The 12,062-nt window shown below is 34.5% G+C and overlaps 1 protein-coding gene across 1 annotated transcript in view; it reads left to right on the top strand.

Moving 5' to 3' along the window:
• The first annotated feature begins 1,032 nt into the window (after window positions 1-1,032).
• LOC107575105 (A-kinase anchor protein 9-like) overlaps window positions 1,033-12,062 on the top strand; it is a 24,151-nt gene continuing 13,121 nt past the window's right edge. The window contains exons 1-7 of the mRNA XM_016261513.1: window positions 1,033-1,857; window positions 2,783-2,827; window positions 4,213-4,314; window positions 5,034-5,147; window positions 6,126-6,485; window positions 10,525-10,585; window positions 11,597-11,697. Of these exons, the coding sequence (XP_016116999.1) occupies window positions 1,591-1,857; window positions 2,783-2,827; window positions 4,213-4,314; window positions 5,034-5,147; window positions 6,126-6,485; window positions 10,525-10,585; window positions 11,597-11,697 (1,050 nt within the window). The 5' untranslated portion in view covers window positions 1,033-1,590. The remainder of the gene's footprint in view (window positions 1,858-2,782; window positions 2,828-4,212; window positions 4,315-5,033; window positions 5,148-6,125; window positions 6,486-10,524; window positions 10,586-11,596; window positions 11,698-12,062) is intronic.

Raw genomic sequence — 12,062 nt, 5'->3', positions numbered from 1 at the left:
ACATGCAATATTATTGCTGAGAAAACACTAAAATGTAGTTTAAAAAAATTAAAAAAAACTTTAAATTAAAAAAAATCTAAATTCAAGAATATCACGATCTCTGTGAGTCTTCATGCTTGGGGTTGCCAGATATTAAGAGTTTAAAACAGTGATTAAAATATTAGTTGACGCCCTTTTTATGACTAAAACGAGATGAAAACGAGGTGACACAGACATCATTAAACTTTAACTGTGACTATATCAACTTGCAGTATCACTGATGAAAAAAGTGAATGAAAAATATTTGTTGACGGCTGTTTTTTTTTTCCAAGGCGATACAGACATCATTAAACACTAACTGTCACTATATCAATATGTAATATTGTTGATGATAAGAGATGCAACTAAAATGTTGTTTTAAAAATAAACTCTCTATATCCCAAATTTCTATATATATTCTTCAACAAAAACAGAGGAGAAAAAAATAGACCTCCAGCAGTTTTTGTGCTTGCAGTTACAAGATTACAAAAGTGTAAATCCCCCTACTTAGTGTTAATTTTATTACAGAAAGCAACCTTTTTTTCCCATGACGAAGACAAAATGACACTGACATTATTAAATGCTAGCTGTGACTATATCAACATACCAGATAAAATAAAACAAATTCAAAATTCCAATATTTCTCTATTTCTCTTAAAAAAAAAAAAAAGTAGAGAAAAAAATGTAACATTTTACCAGATTTAGTCCTACACTTATTCACTTTTATTTGTTCCCCACTAAATAATGTTGTTTCACTAAATGTTTAGATTTCATAAAATTGTGCACTCATGATTTTTCTAGAATAAATTTTGCTGCTGAATTATCCACTAACCTAGTTTATAATAGTATTTTTGTCATAGATATATTTTTTCATGTTATTTTTCATTACAATGAAGTTGTCTATATTTAGTAGATTGTGTTTAACACGCAAAAGAGTGATGATCAGGTCAACACACAGAAGTATAGAAATTCTACATTGATTAAATAAAAAGCACTGGGATCGGATCTGAAAAAATAGTATCCTTGCATCCCTAATTGAGATGCAATATCATTGACAAAAAAAGACGAGAAAAAATAAAAACTGTTTATATCCAAAATGTCTCTGTAGATTTTCTTCAACAACAAAAAAAATAAAGAAGAGGAGAAAAAAATAGACCTCAGTGAGGTTCCATGCTTGCATTTGCCAAATTTCAAGAGTATAAATCCCTCAGTCAAATAAATGACAACAGTGATCAATAATTGCAATTTACAATCAGTTTAACCATTATGCAGCATGGATAAAATATGTCTTAGTTTTAATGGACTAAAACGAGACTAAAATTCCCAGACTTTGTCAACTAAAACTTGACTAACCCACAAACAGGACTAAGACTAAATTACAAAAATTCACACTAATGCAGGTTGAAAGTGGAACAAGTGCAAAGGTACGCCGACGCTCTGTATGCTGAAGTGGCTCAGCTGGAGGAGAAACTCAGGGAGAACGTGGCTGCTGTTCTGGTCAGTCAAGCACAACTGGAAGCCATCCAGACGCAAACCAAAGAGCTCCGTGCTGAGGCACACGCAGGAGAAGCCATGGGCCTCAGCGCGCAGCTGCGGTCGGAGGGTCTCACGGCACAGGGTGGAGCCTCCACAGGGAAGACGAGCCTGCTGATGGAGACGCTGAAGGAGCTGGAGGAGGGTCTGAGCGGGATGCAGAAGGACCAGGAGCTGCAGAAGCAGCTGTTGAGCAGCTCTGAGGAGGAGGTGATGGAGTACGAGAGGAGGTTAGCTGTGATGATCGACCTACTGAACCAAATGAGAACCAGACCAACCCATCACAGACCGCTGCCGCCAGCTGAGGTGCGTCACTGTTATATTCAGATATAGGACTGTTAACTAGGACAAACTCTGATTTGTGACAAACGGTGTTTTAAAGGTGACATATCATGAAAATCTGACTTTTCCAGGTTGTAAGTGCAGTAATCAGGTCCCCGGTGCATCTACCAACCAAGGAAACATGAAAAAGATTAACCCAGTAACTTTGTTTTGGGAAGCATTTTTCTGCAAGCATTTGAGAAAACGAGCGCGTCTGATTTCGCTCCCTTAGTGATGTGGCGAAGGGATCTCATTATAATATTACCGCCCCTTAATCTGTGAGTTTCCACCCACGGCGCCATCATTGTGTTTTCGCAAGCGTTAGTTTAGTACTTACATGCTGTGACAGCCGCTTTCTGTGCGTGTGCTTCAGATGTGTGCGCTCAGAAAACCTTATATCAGAAGTTTAAACTCATATGGCTTAAAACACATGATTTCAGCTGATAAACATGATAATCAGAACCAAAACAGATGTTTTTAACAGGCAAGAGCTGTAATAGCGCAGCTCTATTCTGGAAAAGGGGGCGGGGAGCAGCAGCTCATTTGCATTTAAAGAGACAGGCCCGAAAAACAGCGTGTTTCTGCTTCCACTCAAAATAGGCATTTTCAAAATGATATAATAAATGATCTGTGGAGTATTTTGAGCTGAAACTTCACAGACACATTCTGGGGACACCAGAGACTTATATTACATATTGTAAAAAGGGGCATAATATGTCTCCTTTAAAAACACATCACATCGGTTTAACAGCGTTTAAACTCGTGTCTTCAGAAGGATCTGCAGAGCTGTAGGTGCTACACACCTGAGTTTCCTTCTGAGTTAAAACAGATGTGATGTTTTTAAACACTGTTGTTTGGTTTTTAATGTCTGTGAATCTCAGATTCCTGTTTTCTGCTGTTTCTTCATCAGATGAAGGAGAGCACGATCACGCAGCTCCAGACGGCCCTCAATCAGGTAGAGAATGAAACTTCAGCTCGTTACTAAATTTAGCAACTTTTCAGAGTACCCCAGCTACTTTTTCTTCCAAATGCACCGAGCAACACACTTAGCTTTTTTTTTTATTTTTTTTATTTTTTTATGTATTTGGCAACTTTTGATAAGTGACTCGGACAATAAAAAGACACATTTGCCATTTAAATTACACAAAAAGAGGAAAGATGCCTAGCAGTACACACATCACGTGAATTCATTGTTTATTTAATAATAAGCTAATAATAATTGAATGATCCACTCTTGTTAGTAGCTTGTACCTGCAATTGTTGATCAGTTAGTACACTGTAAGAAAAATATCTAGAAAAACGGAAAAGGTACTAGTAATTTTCCAGGACATTATCTGTTATCCATTATCTGTTGAAACCCTGTAAACTGAAAACGCAAAATACAGTGCGTAACTAAAAAAACAGTGGAAAAATCAATACAGAAAAATCCTTCACATTAACACATACAGGTGCATCTCAATAAATTAGAATGTCGTGGAAAAGTTCATTTATTTCAGGAATTCAGCTCAAATTGTGAAACTCGTGTATTAAATAAATTCAGTGCACACAGACTGAAGTAGTTTAAGTCTTTGGTTCTTTTAATTGTGATGATTTTGGCTCACATTTAACAAAAACCCACCAATTCACTATCTCAACAAATTAGAATACTTCATAAGACCAATAAAAAAACATTTTTAGTGAATTGTTGGCCTTCTGGAAAGTATGTTCATTTACTGTACATGTACTCAATACTTGGTAGGGGCTCCTTTTGCATGAAAATACACGAGTTTCACAATTTGAGTTGAATTACTGAAATAAATTAACTTTTCCACGACATTCTATTTATTGAGATGCACCTGTTGATTGTGCCCTATTTTTACACACTTTTCTTAGAGTGTAGCATACTAACTAATAGGGTTGCAGGGGGTGGAAAATTTCCGGAAACATTCAAAAAATCCCTCAAATATTCCCCAAAAAAATCCTGGAAAGTTTCCAAAATTTCTGGGAATATTTCGGAAATTTACTGGAAATTGTCCACATTTTTGCAACCCTACTAACTAACTACTAACACGCTGCTTAAAAGTATAATTGTTCAGAATGTGTAGTACTTGTTTACGAACTAATAACTAAAAACTTAAATCGTAACCGTCCAAAAATGTGTAGGTTTTCAATAATTCAATGCATTTAAAAATAGTTATTTATATGCATTTATGTTACTTTATGAACAGATCTAAATGAACATATGTAAAGTGTATTTGATGCAGTGACACAATGCTGCGTCGTGATTACAACAAATCAACCTTTCCCCTGGAAATGACCTCGGCTCAGCGCTAAACCTTGACTTCCTGTTCCTCCGCGCAGGTCTCCGCGAGCACGCGTCAAGAAGATGCTGCTGAGACGGCTCAACGCCTCCAGGAGGTCAGAGGTCAAACGAGCTGCAGGGATCAGAGAGCCAGACTGCAGGTGTCTAGTGTTTCACTACAAACTCGCTTCACTTCAGCTGTTAATACAAACTAAAACCAAATCACCATATTATTATTATAGATTTAATTAAGTAAATATATGCGATTTTGTGTGTGTGTCTGTGAGTGTGTGTGTGTGTGTGTGTGTGAGAGTCTGTGTCTGTCAGTGTGTCTGTGTCTGTGAGTGTGAGTGTGTGGTGTGTGTCTGTCTGTGAGTGTGTGAGTGTGAGTGTGAGGTCTGAGTGTGTGTCAGTGTGTGTGTGTGTGTGGGGGTGTGTGTGTGTGTGTGTGTGTGTGTGTGTGTGTGTGTGTGTGTCTGTGAGCGTGAGTGTGTCTGAGCGTGAGTGTGTGTCTGAGTGTGTGTGTGTCTGTGAGTGTGTGTGTGTGTGTGTGAGAGAGTCTGTGTCTGTCAGTGTGTCTGTGTCTGTGAGTGTGAGTGTGTGGTGTGTGTCTGTCTGTGAGTGTGTGTGTGTGTGTGTGAGAGAGTGTGTGTGTCGGTCTGTGTGTGTCGGTGAGTGTGTGTCGGTTAGTGTGTGTGTGTCTGTCTGTGTGTGTGAGTGTGTGTGTCTTGTGTGTTCAGTAATTATTAATAATAAAATCATTAGTTATTTCATAATTTTTTTAATTTTTCCCCTAAATCGTGCGGCTTTAGTCTGCGAGCTGTTTTTGCTGCTCAGCTGCACTCGCTGTGACCTTTAACCTCTGCTGCTTTCTCCGCAGGCGTCACAGGAGGGCGATCAGTCCACGGCGGAGCTGCTACAGGAGCTGCAGGAGGTCAAAGGTCAAGCGGCCGTCACCAAAGAAGAGCTGAAGAGCTTCCGAGAAGAGATCAAGGTACTTCCTGTCCACTTCTAGCTGAGCTTCCTGTCTGCTTCCCTCTAGTGCTTGATGAAGGAACCACGAGAGCTTCATGGGATTGTTAGAGTTTCCAAATATTTTACATAAAAGTGTCAAAACATAGATATAAATGTTCAGGAACCCGTGTTCTAAAGTATGTAAATTTTATTTTTCTAAATTTAAGAAGAGCATTTAAATCTCTTTACATTAATGGATTTTTAAAAATTGATTTATGAATTTGAATTTTACATTAATGATATAATTAACTTTACGGAGTATTTTATTTTAATTTGTTTTAATTTTTAAATTATTTTAATTTTGCATGTTTTATTATATAATATAAATATATTTTTTTATATATTTTTTTAAAATTATTTTATTAAAATGTTATGTTTTATGATTTAATTGATAAATGCTTCCTTTGCTTTAATTAAAAAAATATTTTATGCATTTTAATTTTACATTCTTATTATTTTATAATTTTGTTTTTATTTTAAAATAATTTTAATTTTTATGATTTAATTACTTTTTTGTACATGTCTTATTTCCATAGGTTTGGGTTATTTATTTTAATATACATTTTTAATTATTTAATTAATTTTAGTGAGTGCATTTTTATTTGGAATGTTTGTTTTTTTACTTAAAATAATTTACTAATTTTCCATTTTTTATTTTATTAATTTTTATTAAATGTTTTATTATGATTTTATTATGTTTTAAGTAAGTTTTTATTAATTTATTAGTATTATTATTTATTGTATTAATTATTTTATAATGTATTATAAATTATTAAATTAATTATTTATTATAATTTCACATTTTTATAATTTTAATTCATTTTAGCACACGATTGTGTGGAGTGACAGCAGCAAAATAATGCACAGAACTAAAGAATAAAACCTGAGCTTGGCTAAATCATCAGTCCAGACTTTCACAGAAACACAGACGTAACTCAGCTCTCTGTGTCGCTCTCAGCTCAGAGACGCGTCCATCGTTGAGCTGAAGGTCAAAGTTCAGGAGCTCCAGACCGCTTTGGCCAAATCCAGCGAGGTGCCGTCCCAGCCTAAACAGAAAGGAGAGCATCATGGGATGGACAGAGGCACAAGGAAAGCCCACAGGAGCTCCTCAGAGCAGTCGGAGAGCTCCTCGCTGCAGGAGGTGATGCTGGGATACGAGGAGAAGATTGCACAGATGCAGGAGCTGCACGCGGCTGAGATCCTGGACATGGAGGCCAGACACATCTCTGAGAGCGAGAGTCTGAGGAGAGACAGCCAGCAGCTGGAGGACGAGTGCCGAGCGCTGAGAGACGCCATCCACACGCTCCAGAGCTCACAGGTCAGCAGTGTTCGTTTTCACAGCAGATTTAGATTTAGTTTTAGTCATAGTCTTTTGACTAAAATGCCATTTAGTTTTAGTCGTATTTTAGTCATCTGAATTGTTTTTAGTTCTAGTCTAGTTTTAGTCGACTAAATATCATACGATTTTTATTCGACTCAATCTACAGTAAATTTAGTCGGCTAAAATCTAATGGGTTTAGTTACAGTGCATTTATTAAGCATTTCTCTAAAATGTCCAAACTCATTTTGATATTAAGGTTTTATCACGATAGGCACCGATTTAACTGCGGTGACACACAACATGCCTTTATGTTAAAATTAAATAAAACACTTTTCATAAAGAACAAGAACATGGTCTACTTTTTAATGGTTATATCGGTTAATTATGCATTCTTTATAGCAGCTTGTTTACCATATTCTTCATTCTTTCAAGCAAACATGTTTATTTCTATAAATAAATTTAGATGAATCTTTAAGGCTACTAAAGTTTTTCAGTCAAGAGCAGTGCGTGATTTTCTGTCTTTCTGTTGTTGCTTGATTAACATCAATGGCTCGGACAATAGCAACTAAATTAGGCTGCTGTCCCTTTAAAACCGAATGCATGGATGCAATGTACTGATTTTGTTCCTTAACCCATGATTTAACTAAAATGAGGGAACAAATTAATACATCGAACTAATTCTTAATTCATGGCCATGCAATCTTTCATTTCCCTTCTGCATGTTTACCACAGTAAGAGATGCGAAAACAGTGATAAAAGGTGAATGACAATAAAATAAACCTGCGAAATTAGAGGGTTTAGACGGTGAGGATTTAGGAAAAGAAGCAATGCCTAAATATTATAGAATTTGTGGAAATTCGTGACCAAGAACAAAGCCAATTAAATGTAGGCTATATGGGCATCCAAAAGCATGGTCGCGATGTGAGATTTTCCAGCTAGCCAAATATTCCTCTAATAAACAAAGCTTTTATACCACACTTGTCATAATCAGAGTTTATAATCTGTAAATAAATAATTACTGGATTCAAAACCTAGGCACAGGTTTTCAAGCCCTGGGATGCTTTAAGGAAAATGTATAGCCTATGTAAGTAATAGGCCTAAAATAAAAATAACAATTTGTTTTCATTTAAAAAAAAATAAAGAAAAATAAATTTATTAAATAATTAAGCTAACAGATTTCAAACAGAAGTGTGGCGCGGTGCTCCATAAACAGGTTCACGGAAAGGAAAGGATGACAACTGCGCATTCTGCTTGTTTGCTTTATTTAGCAAAAGCACAAATCTTGTTTTTATTGTGAGTGTGCAAAAATAAAAGTAAACACTTTTGCGGATTATATCTTAGGCCTACTCCAAAAGTTTTTTATGTTTCAGCTGTTCGATCGCGCCGGCGCCTCGCGCGCGTGCACACACTCCACATATTCTAGCACTTCAAGCTTACATCACAGTCTGTTCATTATCTAGTCATAATACTCGCATGATCATGTTTGATGCGAGCAACAGTGTGTTTTGCTGCAGCAGCGCCGATGGAAGCGGTTCACTGACTGCAGCACAGCCACACGCCACAGTTACGTTTGGGATCATTTTATTTTAAGTGCCATAATGCCAGTTGAAAACATTGCAATTGTGTTTTAAAATACAACAACGAGCACCACGAAACCATTAAAAGAGGCACGTTCAGCGGGCTCCGTGTCGGGATAGGAAACAGTCAACAAAGTAAAATGATCTCAAACGAGCTCTTCATTTTATCAAATGATCATAATCACAGCTATTCATTTTACGATCCTGCTACTAGCATTTTATTCAGACTAAACCCCTTTAAATCGGGTGAGAAAGCGGGTTTTTTGAGTGGCTTTTGCACATCCCGTCATGACTGCGTGCTGCTGCAATAGACACATTTTGCTGCATTAAAGTTAACGATTAATCGATCAATTGATCGTTAATTTAAACGACGATCGATCATGGAAATTATCGAAAATTGACATCCCTAGTAGGAACAGAAATAGATTAATTTATGACAAGAGTGCACCAAGAGTCTGACAAATCATAACAGCAGTTCTGACCTTTGTCACAAAAGGGCTTTATTTCGTTGCCTTTTCCCCGATCTCATGTTTTAGCAATCATCATAAGTTATATACCATTGAAAGCTTAAAATCTCAAAATTCATCCTGTGGAAACCATTTTGAAATCTGACAATGCTTTACCATAGAAATGGTACTTCAATATCTTTTAGCAGTCTCCTCCGCCTTTGCGGCGGGGGTGTTGTATTACAAAATGTATTACGGTATTTTAGAATCAAAACTTTATCATCTTGACAAAATGCATATCGTTGGCATATATATTAAGATTGGTGGTTATTTTGTGATAGAGGTAATATTGAGAGAGAAATTAATAGATTTGTGGCAGAAATGCATTAAAAACAAAATCAATAGAGTTTTGGTGGCACCCGGTGGCTGTTTGTGGTATAACGCCTAAACAAAATTGCATATGAACCTCAATTTTTTTAATATCAACTTCAAATTTGGAACACAACTTAATTTTCAATTTTATTCTATTTTTTAAAAAATTGTTATTTTATATAAAATAAAATAAAAATAGTACAATACATTTTCTTTACAGTAAATGTAAACTTCTATAACTTTTAATACTTTCATTTTATTAAATGATTTTCACTTCTGTAATAATCTGCTAATTGTCTTCTTTAAAAAGAGACCAGCCGTAGGCCTGTATTCAAAAGAGTTCATGAATTATAATAATTTAAGTTTGGATAGTGCACTCGTGAATTTTCAAAAATGGGGATGACCGTTAAGGGGTTAAGTAATTTTTCACAAACGTGCCTCAGAAAACGCACTACTGGTGTGCCTCCTGAGACGAAGCAAAGGCACTGATGTATTTTAAGATCAATCAGAGCAGGTTTCTTTCAGTTGAGACAGCTCAGACTTACACTTTAGTCTGGGACTAGTCTTAAGCCTCGTCTGTGAAACCCAGGGTCTGTCTTATTTTAGTATCATTGAGATAGTTCTATTTTTAAATTATTTAATTATTGTAATTTTACATTTTTATTATTTATTTCATTTTATATTTATTAATAATATTTTTTTGTTGTTTTTTAATATTTTTATCTTTTTTTTATATTTATTTTTTGATTTAATATTTTCTGTTTTCATTTTAAATTTAGTTCAAGTTTTAGTAGTTTTTGTTTTTTAACCAATTTTTTATCATTTTCATATTTTTTATATGTCTAGTATTTAATCATTTTTATTTCAGTACATCACGTTACACTAAATGAAAATTAGAAACGTTGCATTGACTGTAGTTTTTATTAATAATTTTAATTAATCTTTCATTTTTATATTTTCTGTTTTCATTTTTATTTTAGTTAACGTTTTAGTAATTTAGTTTTTTTTAATTTTTTTATTAGTTTTTGTTTTTTATATGTATATGTATATATTTCTTATTGATTTTTATTTCAGTTTTAGTTATTTCAGTACATCACGTTACACTAAATGAAAATGAGAAATGTTGCACTGACTAGTTTTTATTAATAATGTTAATTAGTTTTTCATTTTTCAATTTTAATGTTTTAGTCATTTTGTTTTTTGTCATTTTTTAAAATAGTTTTTGTTTTTATATGAATATATAATAAAAAAAATATTTCTGTTTTAGTTATTTTAGTACATCAAGTTACACTAAATGAAAATTAGAAATGTTGCCTTGGCAACTAGCTAAAATAAAATAAGTTTTATGTATATTTTATTTCAGTTAATGTTTAGTTTAAACTAACAAAACCAAACAAAATAAATGTTTTTGGGGTTTAGGTTTGCTATTATAACCTTTTTTTTACATGTGTAAAAAATCTAAATGTAACATTCATGAAAATAGTCATTTTATTTAGTTTTTAAGTAGCATGCACTAATGAATAATTCACGATAAAACCAGAAACATTTATTAAGCAAATAAGTAGTGAGTTTTGAAATTCTCCTTTAAATGAAAATAAATGTGTCTGTATTGTTAGTGATATCAGATGATGTTTTTCTCAGGCTCCGTCAGTGAGGTCTGAACATCCAGCGCTCTCTCCGTTTAAAGATGGATACGCCAGTGGTGAGAGGTTCATAATTACCACAAATATACATGTTTGTTTTGTGTTATGAGTCGTAAACACTAACGTTTACAAATTTAGGGTCAGTAAATTAAATTAAATTTTTGCTCTCCAAGGCTGCATTTATTTAATCAAAAATATAGTAAAAATTGTGAAATATTATTATGATGTAAAACAGCTGTTTTCTGTGTGAATCTCTATTAAACTGTAATATATTTCTGTGATCAAAGCTGTATTTTCAGCATCATTCCTCCAGTCTTCAGTGTCACATGATCTTCAGAAATCAGTATAATATGCTGATTTATTATCAGTTATTTTTTTGTAACCTGTGATAATTTTTTCAGGATTCTTTGATGAATAAAAAGTTAAAAAGAACAGCATTTATTCAAAATATAAATCTTTTCTAATTATATAAATCACTTCTTCTCAATTTAACACGTCCTCGCTGAATAAACGTTTTAATTTCTTTCAAAAAAAGAAAGAATAAAAATGTACTGACCCCAAACTTTTGAACGGTAGTGTATATATTGTTAGAAAGGATTAGGATATTAAAATAGAAACCATTATTTTATATTGTAATAACATTTTGCAAGATTACATTTTTTTTCTGTATTTTTGATCAAATAAGTGCAGCCGTGATGAGCAGAAGACACTTCTTTAAAAACATTAGAAGTCTTACTGATCCCACACTTTTGAGCGGCAGTGAAAGTAACTACTGCAGAAGACTTCAGTCCTGATTGGATATCTTCTCAAATCATCCTTTCGTCTTGTTTTTTATTCGCTGACGAAAACGAGAGTGTATTTCAGTTTTAGTTTTTGTCATTAAAAACCGGTTTTTATTTAGTAGTCGTCTCGTTTTTGTTGGTGAGAAAATGTCGTTGACGAAAATGGACTTCGTCAGTGAAATTAACAGATCACGAATGTCTTCACTGGCACTTTTGATCAATTGAACGTGATCGTCCTTGATGAATAAAAGCATTGATTTCTCATGTATGTGTGTGTGTGTGTCGCAGACAGCGGTTCAGACTGGAGTCACCTGCAGCAGGAGAAGCGCAGCACACCTGAAGGAGCGCGCCGAGACACGGAGCCAGACCTTCTGCCCGACAGGATCAAGGTGAGTTTGCTGGAGAACATCTGACTGCATAAAGAAGACCGCGAGCGGATGAGGAGCTCAGGGAGCAGGGATGATTTTGGCCAGTTCTCATTTGTGACCCTGGAGCACAAAACCAGTCACAATTTTTCGAAACTGAGATTTATGCATCATCTGAAAGCTGAATAAATAAGCTTTCCATTGATGTATGGTTTGTTAGGATAGCACAATATTTGAAAATCTGGAATCTGAGGGTGCAAAAAAATCTAAATATTGAGAAAATCATCTTTAAAGTTGTTCAAATGAAGTTCTTAGCAATGCATATTACTAATCAAACATTAAGTTTTGATATATTTACGGTAGGACATTTACTAAATATCTTCATGGAA

The sequence above is a fragment of the Sinocyclocheilus grahami genome, unplaced genomic scaffold, assembly GCF_001515645.1.
Source record: "Sinocyclocheilus grahami isolate Dianchi unplaced genomic scaffold, SAMN03320097.WGS_v1.1 scaffold2466.1, whole genome shotgun sequence".
In the NCBI taxonomy this organism is placed as follows: Eukaryota; Metazoa; Chordata; class Actinopteri; order Cypriniformes; family Cyprinidae; genus Sinocyclocheilus; species Sinocyclocheilus grahami.
Note: the sequence above shows the minus strand (reverse complement) of the source record. Positions and strands in the feature narration are given on the sequence as shown.